General features: G+C 46.8%; 1 protein-coding gene and 1 long non-coding RNA gene across 3 annotated transcripts in view; one reads left to right on the top strand and one right to left on the bottom strand.

The window, feature by feature from the left end:
- Positions 1 to 815: 815 nt before the first annotated feature.
- LOC138989181 (uncharacterized) lies at positions 816 to 18,028 on the bottom strand. 2 transcript variants are annotated; one of them, XR_011465409.1, is made up of 4 exons: positions 17,444 to 18,028; positions 15,710 to 15,794; positions 3,269 to 3,386; positions 816 to 1,450 (listed from the first exon to the last, which is right to left on the bottom strand). It is a non-coding gene; the product is annotated as an uncharacterized lncRNA (long non-coding RNA). The 2 variants fall into 2 exon arrangements; XR_011465408.1 differs by having other exon boundaries at positions 816 to 1,799.
- The window catches only part of PPP1R14C (protein phosphatase 1 regulatory inhibitor subunit 14C), a 91,217-nt gene continuing 88,975 nt past the window's right edge, over positions 16,059 to 18,300 (top strand). Inside the window, exon 1 of the mRNA XM_070376855.1 lies at positions 16,059 to 16,879. Within this exon, the coding sequence (XP_070232956.1) occupies positions 16,571 to 16,879 (309 nt within the window). The 5' untranslated portion in view covers positions 16,059 to 16,570. The remainder of the gene's footprint in view (positions 16,880 to 18,300) is intronic.

Below are 18,300 nucleotides of genomic sequence, written 5' to 3' on the forward strand. Positions count from 1 at the left end.
TTTTTTTTCTTGAGATGTAAAAGAAACAATTATGATAGTAATTGGCATTTAGCAGTGTTATATAAGGGTTGCTGTTGTTATTACAGTAGAAGTATTAATATCCTCCTTGAATGCTGACTTTCAGAATGTCGAAGTGGTTCTCCATATTTCATAAGCTCATTAGAAGAGTATAGAAGAGTTATAGCTTATCGAGATGATATTTTCATGTCCAAATAGCATTTGATATTTAAATATCTTGAAGTTTTTTTAAATTAACATATGCAGTCGAGTACTTATTCATTAAATTTACTGCTTGCCAAATTCCATGCTAGGTACTAAAGAAACTAAGCAGATACTGAAAGTTAATGTGTTAGTCGCTCAGTTGTGTCTGACTCTTTGTGACCCCATGGACTGTAGCCCGCCAGGCTCCTCCATCCATGGGCTTCTCCAGGCATGAATACTGGAATGGGTAGCCATTCCAGGGAAGCTGAATGGTAAACGAAGTCATTCTTTGTTTTTCTTCTAAGTTTTTATCATCTAAATCCTATTGGTTAAAAAACATTGTTTTTTTTTTTGTCCAGTCTCACAAATTTTCTGAAACCACTTTGACTTTGTATCTTAAATATTTACACTTTCATAAACTAGTCCTCACAGGACCCTTTTGCAGCCTTCTTTGGCTTACTAACAAAGCTTCCATTAAAGAAGAAATCAACTGACGTTCAGTGTATTTGTATAAGAATAATTTCATTTTTTTAAATAGATTAGATTTATTTGAAACAGACATTTGAAAAAAGTTCTAAGTGCATTATTTTGACTTGTTTATTTTTCCCCCATAGAGTGAAAAACAGAAGGTGTCTCAACATAGCAGGAGAGTGGGTGATTGAGGGTGCCGAGGCTGTGACCCCTGGGAGGTGCCTCCAGCAGGGCTGGCAGTAGCTGACACAAGCTGTCACTCCCTCTTCTGGGTTCATGAATGCCATGTACCTAATGGCATTCTTCTTTGTAGAGTCTGGATGCCACCTCACAGCCCAGCTCCAAGCAGAGCACTAAGTAACTCCCCCAGGACACAAGGAGTCTTCATTTGAGGTGAGACTTGTTTTCACCCCAAGTCTGCAGGAGACTGCGGTTAGCAGTCAGATACATGCTTACCTTTAAAGGCTCCGTATCAGTACCTAGTGCTGGCGTAACTCAGTATTACAATCTGGGTGGCTTAAACAATAGAAACACATTGTCTCCCAGTTCTGGAGGCTCCAAGTCCAACACTGGAGATGAGGCAAGGCTGTGCACTCTCCAAAGGCTCTGGGCGAGGATCCTTCCTTGCTTCTTCTAGCTTCTGATGGTCCTGGCAATCCTTGGCTTGTAGGGGCAACCCTGTGATTGTCACCTCACATGGCGTTCTCTGGGCGTCTGCACTCTGTCTTCCTCTAGACACGGTGTGTCTGTATGTCTGTGCGGCTGTGTCTCTTTTCCTCTTGGAAGGACAGCACTCATGTTAGATTAGGCGCCCACCTACTTCAGTATGACCTCACCCATTACATCTACAGTGATCATATTTGCAAATTCAGCCACATTTGTGGAGCTGCTGGTTCCAGAGTGTGGGGAGGTGTGGGTTTAGCACCCAGGACATTGTGGGTGCCTGTGGGCTCTGTGGCAAGATTGTCAGGTGAGGCAATAGGCTCGTGGTTCTAAGAAGGACTTGAATTTAGTGGGCAGGAGCACTATTCAATCTGGTACAGGCTCTTTGTCTTCTGTCTTCATCACACAGCTGGCTTTTCCCCAGCGGTAGTTGCTGGCTTGGTCTTGGAGGGTAACAAAGAGCGCTGGCATGGGACAGAGGGGGCACAAGTGATGGGCAAAGGCCATGAGAGGCTCTGTCTGCGGCAAAGGGTAGTGATGGTGGATGAGATGCTTGGAGCATCTGGGAGAGGTGGGGCCTGCACACTAGGAAGAAGGGCGCATTTCACCTACTCGCAGCTTGGTTCACAGCTGGATCAACCCACAACTGCCAACTGCCCTGCTTACCATCCCTCCTCCACCGCCCCCCTCCCCACCCCGCGTCCCCTGTGTGGGGTCTGGCTTGTTCCTCTCCCAGCCGGACTGATTGTACAGGACCAACTAGGGGATAGGGACTTCCCTGGCAGTCCAGTGGTTGAGACTCTGCCCTTCCACTGCACAGGTTTGATTCCTAGTCGGGGAACTAAGGTCCTGCCTACTGTGGGGCCAAAAAAAAAAATGGGGCATACAGCACAGTTGGTAAGTTAGATTCTGACCCTGTTTCCTGAAAAGTCTCCACATTTCTTGGTTCACCAGAATCACGAATTTATTAGAAGTTTTATTTTCTAAAATGTCAGCCACAGTCACAGTCGCAGTTCTGCAATATCTGTGGTGACAGATACAGTCGTACCTGGAGGCTTATCTTCACTCATTACGCTCTGCAGCATTTCTGGGCTTCTCTGTACAGAACCTCTTTCTAAGGGTTCAGACAGCCAAAGGGCATCTGTGGAATTTTTAATAATTCTCTCTCTCCGTGGGTTGAGCAGTTGGGGCAGAGAAGGTTAATGCCACTTATTACTTATTCTACAGCTTATTGCCTTGCAGTCTAAACTAAGGACATTATGCACACTCACTTCTTGCCTCATTTTCTGGGCAGTAGCATTGTTGTGGCACCATGTTATAATTTTGCTTGTTTTTCAAACATAACGCATGCAACATAGTAACATAGATTTTTCTGTTATCTTAAACATAAAAGCTGGAAAGAAATACCATTCTCTGCTTTTTTCAACATATTATGTTTCCTAGGATCATCATAATTCTCTGCACAAGGTTCTGACAGACCATTCTCTTCTGGTTAAAATAAAAAATTTTTTCCAGTTAGGTAATTAGATTTCTTGGTGACATGATCAATTTACATATTTATGTAACTTTACAATTATGTCTGATCCTTTTATTATTCCACAACTGAGATGTTTTTGTCTGTCCATAAAGATCCATTCTTTTTATATTTCAAAACAATTGCCAAGTCACATCACCAGTTTCAAACTGTACCGTGAAACTCATACTGTGACTGAATAGTCATTTCTATAGAAATCGACGTCTTTGATTAAGCGCTTATGGAGGATTGAGGCTGCTGCTCCTGAGGTCTTTGTGGAGCAAAGCCAGAGAGAGTAAACAAGAGTGAGAAAGAACAGAATAAGGCTGAGAACAGAGGGCAGAGTCTGGGGAGTCATGAAGCTTGTCCCCAGGTGGTCCTGGGCCGTGGCCCCCCACCCTTGCTGCACAGTGGACTCACCTGGGAACTTTCAGCACTGATGCCCAGGCCTGACCCCCAGAGACATTGTCTTCATTGATATGAGGTGGACCAGCATCAGATTTTCATCCCACGTGTCAGGGAACCGGAAACTGCACACCTGGTGGATGCCATATATAATTGCCAATTGATTTCAGAGCATCTCAGTTCTTGAAGTAGAGAAGGGGGAAGGAAAAACTTCCTTCCTCACTTAAAAATAAAACCTGACTACTCCAAATCTGGAACCAGACTAGAGATCTCTGTGAGGAGTGGGTTTATGGTCCCTTGAACTCTGCTTGTGCTCCAAGGCTCTCTCACAATGACCCTGGCTCCGCCAAGCCAAGCTCCAAAGGAAGGAAAGGGGATGCTCCATGTCTATAACTCCCTGGCTCAGTCCTAGGCTCACAGCCTGGCCCTAAAGGGCCTGTGCGGAACTGAGGAGGCTGGGACTTCTGGGTAAGGTCTTACTAATGACCAGACTGGAAGGTAAAAGATAAGATCACAGTTCCACTACCCAAAAAGCCTCAGGGTGGAAGGCAGGGTCTCTAGCAGCTTGGTTTCTTTCTCTTTCAAATGAGTGGAACTGTCAATCTTGAAGGTAGGTTATCTGCAGGGTTGGGGGCAGGTACTTAATGAGATAGCATTTATAATATAGCATCTGACACATCATTGGGTATCAGTGATGGGGAGCTTTGGGGATTATAAGATTCAAACTATTATAAACCTGTGACACCTGCTTCAGATAAGACTAGCTTGGGACCTGCTAACCTGGTTGTGGGTTCACTTCCCTCTTCAGTTCAGTTCAGTTCAGCTTAGTCACTTAGTCATGTCCAACTCTTTGTGACCCCATGGACTATAGCAGGCCAGGCTTCCCTGTCCATCACCAATTCCTGGGCCTTGCTCAAACTCAGGTCCATCGACTCAATGATGCCATGCAGCAATCTCACCTTCTGTTGTCCCCTTCTCCTCCTGCCTTCAATCTTTCCCAGCATCAGGGTCTTTTCCAATAAGTCAGTTCTTTGCATCAGATGGCCAAAGGATTGGAGTTTCATCTTCAGCATCAGTCCTTCCAATGAATATTCAGGGCTGATTTCTTTTAGGATGGACTAGTTTGATCTCCTTGTGGTCCAAAGGACTCTCAAGAGTGTTCTCCAACACCACAGTTCAAAAGCATCAAGTCTTCGGTGCTCAGCTTTATTTATGGTCCAACTCTCACATCCATACATGACTACTTGAAACACCATAGCCTTGACGAGATGGACCTTTGTTGACAAAGTGATGTCTCTGCTTTTTAATATGCTATCTAGTTTCGTCATAATTTTCCTCCCAAGGAGTAAGCATCTTTTAATTTCATGGCTGCAATCACCATCTGCAGTGATTTTGGAGCCCAGAAAAATAAAATCAGCCACTGTTTCCACTGTTTCCCCATCTATTTGCCATAAAGTGATGGAGCCAGATGCCATGACCTTAGTTTTCTGAATGCTGAGCTTTAAGGCAACTTTTTTACTCTCCTCTTTCACTTTCATCAAGAGGCCCTTTAGTTCTTCTTCACTTTCTGCTATAAGGGTGGTGTCATCTGCATATCTGAGGTTATTGATATTTCTCCCAGCAATCTTGATTCCAGCTTGTGCTTCTTCCAGCCCAGGGTTTCTCATAATGTACTCTGCATAGAAGTTAAATAAGCAGGGTGACAATATACAGCCTTGATGGACTCTTTTCCTATTTGGAACCAGTCTGTTTTTCCATGTCCAGTTCTAACTGTTGCTTCCTGACCTGCATACAGGTTTCTCAAGAGGCAGGTCAGGTAGTCTGGTATCCCCATCTCTTTCAGAATTTTCCACAGTTGATTGTGATGCACATAGTCAAAGGCTTTGGCATAGATATACCCAGCCCCTTTGCCTTGTGCTGGAGCCCACAGTAATGCAATGCAACACACAGTACAACATGACACAACGCAGTGAAGCCAACAGTCCTCAGAGACATACAGGAATAAGAGGCAGATTTTTTTTTTTTCTTTTGTTATTTTTAAAACATAATTTTATGAGTACATTTATTTATTTGTTTTTGACCATGTTGGGCCTTCGTTGTGGCTCAGGCTTTCTCTAGTTGCAGTGAGTGGGGACAACTCTTCTTCGGGGTGTGTGGGCTTTCATTGTGGTGGTTTCTCTTGTTGCAGAGCACAGGCTTTAAGGCACAAGGGCTTTGGAAGTTGTGGGTCCTGGGCTCTAGAACACAGGCTCAGTAGCTGTGGCACACGGGCTTGGTTGCCCAGAGGCATGTGGGATCTTCCTGGATCAAGGATGGAACCCATGTCTCCTGGATTAGCAGGCAGATCCTTTACCACTGAGCCAGCAGGGAAGCCTGGGATGTGGATTTCTAAAGGAAGGAGTCTTGTGCCATCCTCCATAGCACATGGTGGGCAGAGTGCAGAGGCTACACAAGCTTCTCAGAAGGTGAAGCTTCTGGGTCACTAGAATCAGCCTTGTTCTAACAGAGATTTCCAGAGGAGGAAGTGAAGACCAGCACCTCATTCTCCCAAGCTGGAGGGCAATGCCCCATTATTATTGCTATTGATATTATTACAGCTATTAGAGTTGGTAAGTCACTCATCATGACAACATGGGACCTGTGGCACAGGGATTTTCAGAGGGTTGTTCCTGAGCTGGTGCCAGTGGTTGGTCTGGTCTGTTTCTGGGTCATGGCAAGATAAGCACAGAACGTGAGAGTAGACGTTTGAAAAATTTTAGAGACAACCGATGTTGCCAGGAGACCAGTGGTACAGACAGGGGTCAGACAGCAGGGTTTGGAGCAGTCTGAGCGCTGTGACACTTGCTTGGTGAGTCGAAGACGACACTGGCTGCAGATTAGCTGTGCACGTGTATATTGTTACCCTGCTTGTTTAACTTCTATGTAGAGTACATCATGAGAAATGCTGGGCTGGAAGAAGCACAAGCTGGAATCAAGATTGCCAGAAGAAATGTCAATAAACTCAGATATGCAGATGACACCACCCTTATGGCAGACAGTGAAGAGGAACTCAAAAGCCTTTTGATGAAGGTGAAAGAGGAAAGTGAAAAAGTTGGCTTAAAGCTCAACACTCAGAAAACGAAGATCATGGCATCCGGTCCCATCACTTCATGGGAAATAGATGGGGAAACAGTGGAAACAGTGTCAGACTTTATTTTTCTGGGCTCCAAAATCACGGCAGATGGTGACTGCAGCCATGAAATTAAAAGACGCTTACTCCTTGGAAGGAAAGTTATGACCAACCTAGATAGCATATTCAAAAGCAGAGACATTACTTTGCCAACAAAGGTCCGTCTACTCAAGGCTATGGTTTTTCCAGTGATCGTGTATGGATGTGAGAGTTGGACTGTGAAGAAAGCTGAGCGCCAAAGAATTGATGCTTTTGAACTGTGGTGTTGGAGAAGACTCTTGAGAGTCCCTTGGACTGCAAGGAGATCCAACCAGTCCATTCTGAAGGAGATCAGCCCTGGGATTTCTTTGGAAGGAATGATACTAAAGCTGAAACTCCAGTACTTTGGCCACCTCATGCGAAGAGTTGACTCATTGGAAAGGACTCTGATGCTGGGAGGGATTGGGGGCAGGAGGAGAAGGGGACGACAGAGGATGAGATGGCTGGATGACATCACTGACTCAATGGACGTGAGTCTAAGTGAACTCCGGGAGTTTGTGGTGGACAGGGAGGCCTGGCGTGCTGTGATTCATGGGGTCACAAAGAGTCGGACACGACTGAGCGACTGAACTGAACTGTGGAACCATGCCTTGGTCCATGATGACCTGGTCCTTTACCACACACAGATGGCCTGAGGTGGTAGCCTTTGGAATCATTTCTCATTTTGCAGATGGAAAAACAACTGCTCAGCCCACGGCAAAGTCAGGTTAGAGGAGAACTGGAGTCATCATCGGACTTCACACCTGATTCTTCAGCCACTGTCTCATAACAGCCTCAAACCAACAAGGTGTTGAAAAGCTGAAACTAAATATTGAAAGGGGGTTAGAGCTCCAGCTGGTGTGTGGGCCCTGGGGAGAACAGAGAGACAGTTATTTCTTTTGTTTACTATGGAAACATAGTAAAAACCCTGGAGCATCTCTGTAGAGGGGAGAAGTGTGATTTCCTGTGATTTTAAAAGAACAACCACCACCAGATTGAGCCTATACTGAGGAGAGATGGGAGAGACCTGTATTTCTGTATATTTGTATTGGAGAGCCAAGGAGGGGGAAAATAGCATATAGCCAGAAGTGGAGATTAGTTTCACTCATTCCCTATTTTGGGGCACCTAACATGTGGTAAGCACACTGTTCTTGGTGCTGAGAATATAAACTCCAATTAGCCACCTCCTCCTCTTTCAGAGTTTACAATCTAGTGGGAGGGACAGATGACTTAACAGACACCTTCTGCTGACAATGAGAAGCCTAGTGCTACTACTGTTTTGAAAAATGAAAGTGAAGTCGCTCAGTCATATCCGACTCTTTGTGACTCCATGGACTGTAGCCTGCCAGGCTCCTCCGTCCATGGGATTCTCCAGGCAAGAATGCTGGAGTGGGTTGCCATTTCCTTCCCCAACTACTGTTTCAGGAAGTGGAAAAAGTGAACAGTGGAGTCCCTGCCCTCATGAAATTTACATTTCCGGTGGGAGAGTGAGTCAGTTAACAAGTACAGATGCACTTTTCAAGAAGTCATACAAATAAGAAGGAGAAAAGAAAGTGATCAAGGAGTGAGAGGATGCAAAGAGGAGGCCTGTTGAGGAGGTGACCTTGGAGCAGAGACATGATCACAAAAAGGCTTGATGGGTGATGTGACAGATGGTGGCCAATGAGCAGACATGAGAGCAACACCAAGCTGAGACCAAGGACATCTTGAAGAGCTTAGTCCAGGAAGTGAGACCTGAGATGATCCTGGAGGGGGTGAGGGGTCAGCCTGGCACCACGGGGAGCTCAGTAGGGGTGTATAGGCACAGGTAAAAGTTGATGGTGAGTGTTCTGTATTTGGGAATCCACGTTCAGTGAGATGTTGGGCAGAGTGAGGTATGTATGTGTATGTGTTGGGATGTGGAATGTTTGAACAGATGCTGGAGCAAAAAGCAAGGGCCAGAGCAAGAAAAGCCTGTGTGCAATGTGAGGTTGTTCATACTTTAGCCTGAAAGAAATGGGGGATATGGAGGGATTTTTTAAGCATAGGATCTTGATCACATTTGCTTTCATAAATCTGTGGGAGCAGTATAGAGAACAGATGGAAGGCAGGTCATGAAGACAAAGTAGAACACAGGAAACATCCAGGGGAGAGTGTGAAGACCAGAGGAGGAGGCAGATCTTAGATCCAGACAAACACGGGACCATAACGATGTGCTTATTGATTGGACAAGGTGGACAAGAGAATGAGGGAGACGGTTCTCAAGTTTCTAGATTAAACAAAGAAGTGAATGGTGCTAAGTAGTCCTGGCAAAAGGAAACTAGGAAAAGGAAGTAGGTCCTAGGAAGTCGATGATGTTGTTTAGAATTTGTTAATTTGAGGTGACTTCAAGGCATGTAGGTGAAGGCGCCAACTGAGTAAGCAGTGGCTATGTGTGTTTGCCTCCACTTATTGGAACTTGTCGATGGGAATGCTGAGTCTGCTGTGTCATGACTGGAGCAGGTTCTCTGTGGAGATATTTCCCACCGTTCTCTCCACATCCCTGGAGTCAGGACATGCCTATGGCCGTAATTTCTCTGCGACATTATTGGCACTATGGTGAGTTCTCTCTGCGGTGTTCAGGATCCCTTCATACCTAACAGCAGGCACTGTTCTAGGTGCTTTTTCTCCAGGTGCCCATTCTCCCTCAGAACAACCTGGGAAACAAGAGCTGCTGATCCTTTTATGGATGGACAAATGGAGGCACAGCGAGGTTAAGTAACTTGCCAAGGTCACACAGTGCCTAAGCGGCAGAAGTGAGGTGGAGTCGCTCAGTCGTTTCAGACTCTTTGTGATCCCATAGACGTAGCCTGCCAGGCTTCTCTGTCCATGGGATTTTCCAGGCAAGAGTTCTGGAGTGGGTTGCCATTGCCTTCTCCACAAGCGGCAGAGGTCAGATTCAATCCAGGCACTTGGGATACGGGCTTTGTACTGGGTTTTTGTTGCTGTTGTTGTTCAGTCACTAAGTTGCGTCCCCCGCGTGGACTGCAGCACGCCAGGCTCCGCTACCTAGTTCTATCCTCCAGTTCTCCACTATCGCCCCAAGTTTGCTCAAATTTGTGTCCACTGAGTGGATGATGCTCTTTAACCATCTCATCCTTTGCCTTCAATCTTTCCCAGCATCCTATTGTTGCCCTGAGGCTGGAGACTCTACCAATCCCTGATGGCCTTCTGTCTTTACCCTCCAGGGACTCCCCCATTTCCTGAGGGAGTGTGGAGGTTCAGCAAAGGCCCATGCTCTTGTTCAGAACATTCCTTTTTAGTTCTTTTGCAGCACTTCTGGGAGGATCACACTCAAGTTCTGTGTCAGTCATTTGGGGTCAAAATTGTTGACCAGAACACTTCATTTAATAGTGACAGAAAGAGAGCACTGGAGAAATAAACCATGCTGGAGTGTGCCAGGATTGATGCTCGTAGGTATGGTTCTGGCTGACAGCAGCTCTTTTCCAATTCTGGGTTGCAACCCTTTAGTAGGTTGGGAAATCTGTTTAGGAGATTGTGAGCAGCAGTCTTTAAAAATAATAGAACAGAACAGAATAGGATGTGTCAAAGTGTATTACATGTAATATGGGTAAGTTATGTGTGTAGACGTATATTTAGGTCATGCCAGAAATGTATTTCTTATTGTGGTTTGTGGTAAAAAAATGTTTGAATGAACTGGGCTAGAGTAGCTTTTACTGTGCTAACCATCCATGACCAAAACAACATTCACTGTACTGTTTTGCTCTCAAATGAATTGCGATCAATATTTATTTGTGTTGTTGTTACTTAGTTGCTAATTCAAGTCCGACTGTTTGTGACCCCATAGATTGCAGCCCACTGGGGTCCTCTGTCCATGGGATTTCCCAGGTTCTTTACCACCGAACCACCAGGGAAGCCCCCTGTATCTGTGTACTTTAACAGTACACATACTCGCATAGTGCATGGGCACTAAAGCTGATGTACCTGCAGATCTAAAGCTCGGACCAGGATTCTGCTGGAGATTGTTCATCTGGAGAGGCTGTGACAGGTGGATGGTAGGTTGTCAAAGTAGAAGATTCATTAGGGGACAAAGTCACCTTGAGTGAGCATATGAATGAATAAAGAAGCAGAGGGAAGAACCCTGGAGAACCGCTTACCTTGAAGGTGGAGGTGTAGGAAGAGGAGTTCACCAGAATCACTGTGATGGGCTTCCCAGGGGGCACGAGTGGTAAAGAAAGTGAAAGTGAAAGTCACTCAGTCGTGTCTGACTCTTTGAGACCCCAAGGACTATACAGTCCATGGAGTTCTCCAGGCCAGAATACTGGAGTGGGTAGCCTTTCCCTTCTCCAGGTGATCTTCGCAACCCAGGGATTGAACCCAGGTCTCCCGAATGGCAGGTGGACTTTTTACCAGCTGAGCCACCAGGGAAGCCCCGTGGTCAAGAACCTGCCTGTGATGTAAGAGACAAAGAGACACGGGTTTGATTCCTGGGTCTGGAAGATCCCCTGGAGGAGGGCATGGCAACCCACTCCAGTATTCTTGTCAGGAGAGTCCCAAGAACAGAGGAACCTGGTCACAAAGAGTCGGACATGACTGAAGCAACTTAGCATGCACGGATGCACGGTGATGGAATAGACAGAGGTAGGAGCAAAAGCAGGAGGATGTTGGCCAGGAGAGATTCAAGATTGTCAAGTGTGGCAGGAGCTCAAAGTAGAGAAGAGCTGAAAAAGCACAGACTGAATTGAGCAACATGGAGACCTTGCTTGGCAGCGGTGGCAGTCACACTGCAGAGGGCTGAGTGTGAGCGAAGACAGAGATGTTGGGGAATGGACAACTCTTCCAGAACACTGGACAGGTAAAGAGGGAGGGCAGGAAGCCATTGGCTGGAGAGGGGAGAATCGGCTTCTCTCAAGAGTTTAGTCTCACAGAAAAAGACAAAATATTTGATAAGCGAGGCTTACAGGAAGCCACAGGGATACTTAATCTTTGTTAGAAGGGATGCAATGAAGCTATGGGTTTCTCCCCCTGGTTTTCATCATCTCTGAACTGTCACATAAGAATTTCTGTTAATTGCTAAGACAAAGAACTGTGACAGTGACTGTTGTTGATTCTGGTTATTTATGCAAATAGTGGCTAAGTTCATTTAGGAATTATGATTTCAAATTGTAGTACATAATACAATCAAATGCCCAGAATTAGGAAAGGAAAAAAAAAGTCAGTGGGGGAAGGGGAGATGAAGTAGTAGCCAAAAGGAAACTACACTTATATAGGTTAACAATATCACTTCCCTTACTCCATAAAGAATAATGAAATAATGGATTATATTCTGAAAACTAAAAATACTGTGAACAGTTGATAGAATCCCAAGGAACAGATGATATTTTCTCTACTTTTGTAATGAAAAACAGACTTATTAAGTTACTTTTTGTTTGTCTTTTTGCTTTATCGCATCTTTGAGAGAAGTCAGGGGCAGGCATCATATCACAGACCTGTATGAGTCAAGATAAGATTCTCTGTTGAGGTCCGTAGCTTTAGGGGCTGTAATTATCACAGTCTCAAGGTAGATTCCCAAGTATTGCATAATTATTGCGACAATTAGCCTTTAAAAAATAAGGAAATTGGGTCTAAGTATGAACATTTGTATTTTAGTCCTTCTTTCCTCCAAGAATGAAGAAAGCCCTGGGACCCTTGATTTTCACCCTTTTCTAACAATCTTTAGCTAGGATTTTTCCAGTAGTCATGTATGGATGTGAGATTTGGATTATAAAGAAAGCTGAGCGCCAAAGAGTTGGTGCTTTTGAACTGTGGTTTGGAGAAGACTCTTGAGAGTCCCTTGGGCTGAGAGGAGACCCAACCAGTCACTCCTAAAGGAAATCAGTCCTGAATGTTCATTGGAAGGACTGATGCTGAAGCTGAAGCTCCAATACTTTGGCCACCTGATGCAAAGAACTGATTCATTTGAAAAGACCCTGATGCTGGGAAAGATTGAGGGCAGGAGGAGAAGGGGACAGCAGAGGATGAGATGGTTGGATGGCCTCACTGACTTGATGCACATGAGTTTGAGTAAGCTCCCAGGGAGTTGGTGATGAACAAGGAGGCCTGACGTGCTGTGGTCCTTGGGGTCACAAAGAGTGGGACACGACTGAGAGACTGAACTGAACTGATTAATTGTTTTTGATTAACTGCCATTAAAAAATTATTTACATTAGAAAAGAAAGGGTTTGCCCTGAACAAATTTATGCATAAGTCTTGTAGATAATGAATTTAAATATTCATCTGTGTAAATGGTTTCTGGCCTGGAAATGATTCCCTTGCTCCCAAATACTTTGTCTTCAGTATTTGAAATCTGCAAAAAATAGTAATTCTATGATCCATCAAGATTTGAACATTGAGTTTTGATTATTCAAACATGGAGAGTTGTGTGTATGTGTGTGTGTGTATTTGTGGTGGGAATGGGGCTGTGCAGTTCACTTTGAATGTAAATTATATCCTGGGGACTTCCCTGGAAGTCCAGTGGTTAAGACTCCCAGCTCTCAATGCAGGGGATACAGATTCGATCCCTAGGCAGGGAATTAAGATCCCGCATGGCCCACAGTGTAGAAAAACAACAACAAAAAGATGTCCATGGTATATTCTTAAGTTAAAAAAAAAAAAGGTAAATTATGTTCTGGGTAGAGCTATAGGATTTATAGAAAGAGGAGACTATTGTTTAGTTCAACTTATAATTCCAAGTCAAGGTGACTCATTTGGGCATCTGAAGGTCAGTGTACCTCTGGAAGGAGGCTGACGCCTCCCTGGCTATTTTTCTACAAGTTAGGATGAGAAAACTCTAAATTTCTTCTTAAATGTCTCTTAGTACTTGTCACTTTTGAAGTCATGAAAGTGAAAGCTGAATTTTAAGCATAAAGGAAAAAGCATCTTATACAGTGAGAAAAAACTGGCACAAGAAATTCTCAGAAAGAACTTAGCGAATTTTTATAAATCCTTTGAAGTTATTCTCGAATGACTGAATTCATTGTCCAAAGACTCAAAATAAGGAGTTGGAATTTCCCACTCTTTGCCACACTCCTGATCCCAGGCATAGTTTTCAAAATAAATGGGAATAGCCAGGCCCCAGTGCCAGGATGAGGCTGAGGTTTTATATAGTTTCTCCCTCATGAAGTACAATTTTAGCTGTTTTTGTTTTGAACGAAATTCTCTTGGTTAGTCCAGTTGGTTAAAGCTGGTGCTCGCTAACTTGAATAAGTGCCAGATGTCTAGCGGGAGACAAGCTTAGTCTCTCTCTGGGTTGGGGGGAGAGTCTTGTTGATCACTGCCTACCCTCCTCTGCCTCCTCAGCCTGGCTGACAAATCTCCTTTTTGTTGATGTGCTTGCCCTCTTGGTTATGAGCACAGGGTTTAAAATGATCTACCCCCTAAGGCAGGTGGGGGTGGAGATCATGGGGAGAATTCTCAACAGTCTCTAGGAGCAAGTCAGGGTAGCTTTGTCTCCCTTCTCCATGAGTAGCTGGGTAGGAAACCTACCACCTTAAGGACAGTTGGCCTCTTCCAGGGGGCAGGGATTTTAGCCTCAACCCCTTCTAATTATGAGAAGGGTCCAAGACCTAGGGACTTCCCAGGTGGCACAGTGGTAAAGAATCCCCCTGCCAATGCAGGAGAAGCAGGAGATGTAGTTTCAATCCTTGGGTTGGAAAGATCCCCTGGAAGGGGAAATAGCAACCCACTCTAATATTCTTGACCAGATAATCCCATGGACAGAGGAGGGCGACTGAGCATGCATGCATCAAGACCTATACCAGTCACCTTTTTTGCCCACACAATCCCCACTAGATCTTTCTTTTCATTCTGCAAGGCCAGACATGTCCCAGTGTTGAACATCAGGCATGGAATGCTTTAGGAAAATCCCTTCACAGTCATGTTCCAGCTGGAAAACCCCAAACGAAAGAATAAAGCAGACACAAACCTGGGTAGAGGAAACCAGGGAACCAGAGGCAAAGCCAGAAGAGTCAGTACAAAGCTCTGGCCACTTTTATTTCCAGTGTCTTTAAGTCTTTATAGCTGTGAGTCTAAGGGCCTAGCTAGAATCCTCTCCATTGAAGAAAGTGTTCAGAGGAAATTGACTTGATTCTTTATCTCTGAGAAACTCGGGTAGTTACTAGTAACCTTTGCTGCTGTGCTGTCCAACTCTTTGTGGCCCAATGGACTGTCCACCAGGCTCCTCTATCCATGAGATTTTTCAGGCAAGAATACTTGAGTGGGTTGCCATTTCCTTCTCCAGGGGATCTCCCCAGCCCAGGGATTGAACCCAAGTTTCCTTTGTCTCCTGCATTGGCAGCCAGATTCTTTACCACTGAGCCACCTTGAGAAGTGCCCAGTAGCATTTAAAAGAATTTTGTACAAGCAACTTACTTGTGTTTGAGTATCTTTATGATTTTTTTCAATGGTCTGAACAGAAATGTATTGTTATGTACCAATACCACATAAATATATGTCTCCCAATAATTTTATACACATACACACGCAGTTTTCTGCTTATAACTTCTGCTCCATCTCCTTGCCCTAAACCTTATAAGAAACTCATTCATTTATAACTTTTCCTGGATGTATAGGTTGGTCATAAGTTTCCTTCCTGACCAACCTAGACAGCATATTAAAAAGCAGAGACATTACTTTGTTAACAAAGGTCCGTCTAGTCAAGGCTATGGTTTTTTCCAGTGGTCATGCATGGATGTGAGAGTTGGACTTAAAGAATGCTGAGCGCAGAAGAATTGATGCTTTTGAACTGTGGTGTTGGAGAAGACTCTTGAGAGTCCCTTGGACTGCAAGGAGATCCAACCAGTCCATCCTAAAGGAGATCAGTCCTGGGTGTTCATTGGAAGGACTGATGTTGAAGCTGAAACTCCAGTACTTTGGCCACCTGATGTGAAGATCTGACTCTTTTGAAAAGACACTGATGCTGGGAAAGATTGAGGGCAGGAGGAGAAGGGGATGACAGAGGATGAGATGGTTGGATGGTATCACCGGCTCAATGGACATGGGTTTGGGTGGACTCCGGGAGCTGGTGATGGACAGGGAGGCCTGGTGTGTTGCGGTTCATGGGGTCGCAAAGAGTCGGACATGACTGAGCGACTGAACTGAACTGGCTGTGTAAAGTTTTAAAAGTAGTCTCTGCCGTTATTTTCCTAGCTAAAAGGAGGTTGTCTGGCAATGGTATTAAGAGAGGAAAGGCGGGCCATGCAGGGAATACTACAATACCAGAAATGGAAGACCGGGAACCAGCAGGAACTCACAGAGAAAGATTTGCGTTCCCAGTCTCTTGCCCAAGAGACAGCGAATCTTCCGACCTTTAGATATAAAGATACCTTCATGCTCTGCCTATGAAGAAACAAGACACGGTGTAAGAGGAGAAAAACTGGTCTGGAGAGTATTTTTCAAGCGCGGGATTGCCTCATGGCACAAACATCGCCTAGTCAATTTTCTCACAAACCGAGGGAGAAAGCTGCATGAATAGGGATGGGTGTTTGGAGCGGTGGGGTGGGGCCAGGAAGGGAGGAGACATGTCCCCGCCCTCCCAGGAGGCGGGAGGGAGAGGAAAAACCTTTGCCAGGGACCTGCGGCTCCGTCCCTTCCCGCGTCGCCTGCCCCCCCGGCGGTCGCCAGTCCCCCGGTAGCGCTGGCCAAGGCCGCGGGCGGCGGTGGGTTTCCTGCGCTTCGGGACGGCGGGAGAAGAGCAATCCTTGTGTCCCGGAAGACAGAGCACAGTCATCCGCGCAGAGGACCATCCCTGGCAGCAGACCCTCGCCAGTCCTCCCGGTGTCCACACCCCGGCGCCCGCGTCGTCTGCGCGCCCACATTCGCTCCGCCGCGCGCAGCTCCCACGCCCCTGGCTGCTGCCTACCAGGCGAGGGATCCGCCTCCCCGGTTGGACAGAGAGGGTCGTCGGCGGCGTCTTTAAGGCTGCGTCCCCGCCCCTGCCTCCTCCCCGCCCTCCCCCGTCCGCGCTCCTCCAGACCTCCCCGGAGCTGGCGGCTGCGAGGAGCAGGTGCCGGCGAAGCCCTCGCATGCCGCTGCCCGGCCCGAGGTGGTAGCGGCGCCCGGCGCTCCGCCTGCCCTCCTCCGGGCCGCACTTCGGCTCCTACGCGCGCGGGGACATGTCGGTGGCGACGGGCAGCAGCGAGGCGGCCGGCGGGGCCGCGGGCAGCGGTGCGCGGGTTTTCTTCCAGAGTCCCCGGGGCGGTGCCAGCGGCAGCCCGGGCTCGAGCAGCGGCTCGGGCTCCTCCCGGGAGGACTCGGCGCCCGTGGCCACCGCGGCTCCCGCCGGGCACGTTCAGCAGCAGCAGCAACAGCGGCGCCACCAGCAGGGAAAAGTGACGGTAAAATACGATCGCAAGGAGCTTCGGAAACGGCTCGTGCTGGAGGAGTGGATCGTGGAGCAGCTGGGACAGCTGTATGGCTGCGAGGTACCTGGGCGCGGGGTTGGGAGGGTCGCGGGGCGGGGGGCAGGCTCGCGCACCTGGTTGTGCTAACACAGGAATTCTCCAGGGCTCCGGCTCCCAGCTGCGCGCCGCCCTGGTTCCTGGGGACCGAGGGCTGGGAGCGAGACGCAGCGCGTTCTCTCCCCAGGGTGCCCTCAGGTGCCAGGGCTTACCCTGCTTAGATTCAGCTGCCTGGTGCCCAGAGAGCTGGGGGCCCCGTGATGATTGTGGGTAGGTCGGGTCTTGCTCAGCGCACTGCCTTTCTCCCAACCCCGGGCTCTCCTCGGCTTCAGGGGCAGCTTCCCAAAGTGGGGCTCGGAGGGGCTCACCCAGCTGCGCCCAAGAACAGGACTCCTTGCTAGGATCCTGGCAACACCGAGTTTTGTGGAGAGGGAGCAGGGAAGAGACTGAAAGCCGCTTCACCGAGAGGAGAGGTTCTGGGGATCCCAGAGGCCCCCTGCGTTCTTGAAATAATATCACAAAACCATAAGCTGAATGCTTTCCCTGTTCCAGCCAGCCCCGACGCGTGTCCCCACGATTTGTCCTTACCTTACCAAAGCTGCACGCGTTGAGCTTTGTTGAAGCAGGTTTCTTTCTTCCTACCCAGTTTCAGTTACTCCCGTTGATGGGCGCAGAATGAGAGCCTTGGGCAACCTGGAAGGGTGCGGGGTGGAGGAAGGGAGCCTGCGGGTGTGCTGGGAATTCCCCAGCTCCCCCTCCGCCGCTACATTTACTTCCCACAGTTCAGGGGCAAAGCCTGTACGCAAGTCTGCCGCGTAAGGAGAAATGGTTGATGTATTTTTGGAGAAATATTAAGAACAAACTGTAACAAAACTGTGCTTACCGAAAAATGACCGAAGCTAAAATGCTCCCCCAGGAGTCTTCTTAATGGCAGTAATTATAAATGAAGTATTCTACTTCTCTTAAGGGAGTGGAGTTTGGAAAGGGTGGAAGGATGAAGAGGGTTAATAATTAAGGATATGGCTTCTGAGTTAAAGCTGGGTTTGCGTTCATCCGGCTGTTACCCTCTTCAACAAAAATGAAAGCCAGATGAACCCACTGGCTTTTCCTCTGGTTTGGATTTCACACATTTTATGGCCTATTGTGAATACCTATTTTCCTTAATATTCTCATCGAGCGAGGAAACAGCGTTCTCATTACGGACTCCTGATGAATGATTATGATATAATGAGGCTTGACTATATGACTAATGGGCTTGTAAAAATATATTGTTCCTCCAGCCCAGCTCTTATAAAAGCATTTTAATTGCGTAAATAAAAACTGGCCCAAATCCAAAGTGTTTATGGTGTTTTTTAAATAGAAAGTTGGCAAAACTCTTTAAAGAAACAATATATTTTATTTCGACAGGATTACTGTGGGGGTGGATGGAAGACTCAGTCTTGCCT

This window comes from Bos mutus, chromosome 9 (genome assembly GCF_027580195.1).
Source record: "Bos mutus isolate GX-2022 chromosome 9, NWIPB_WYAK_1.1, whole genome shotgun sequence".
Lineage (NCBI taxonomy): Eukaryota > Metazoa > Chordata > Mammalia > Artiodactyla > Bovidae > Bos > Bos mutus.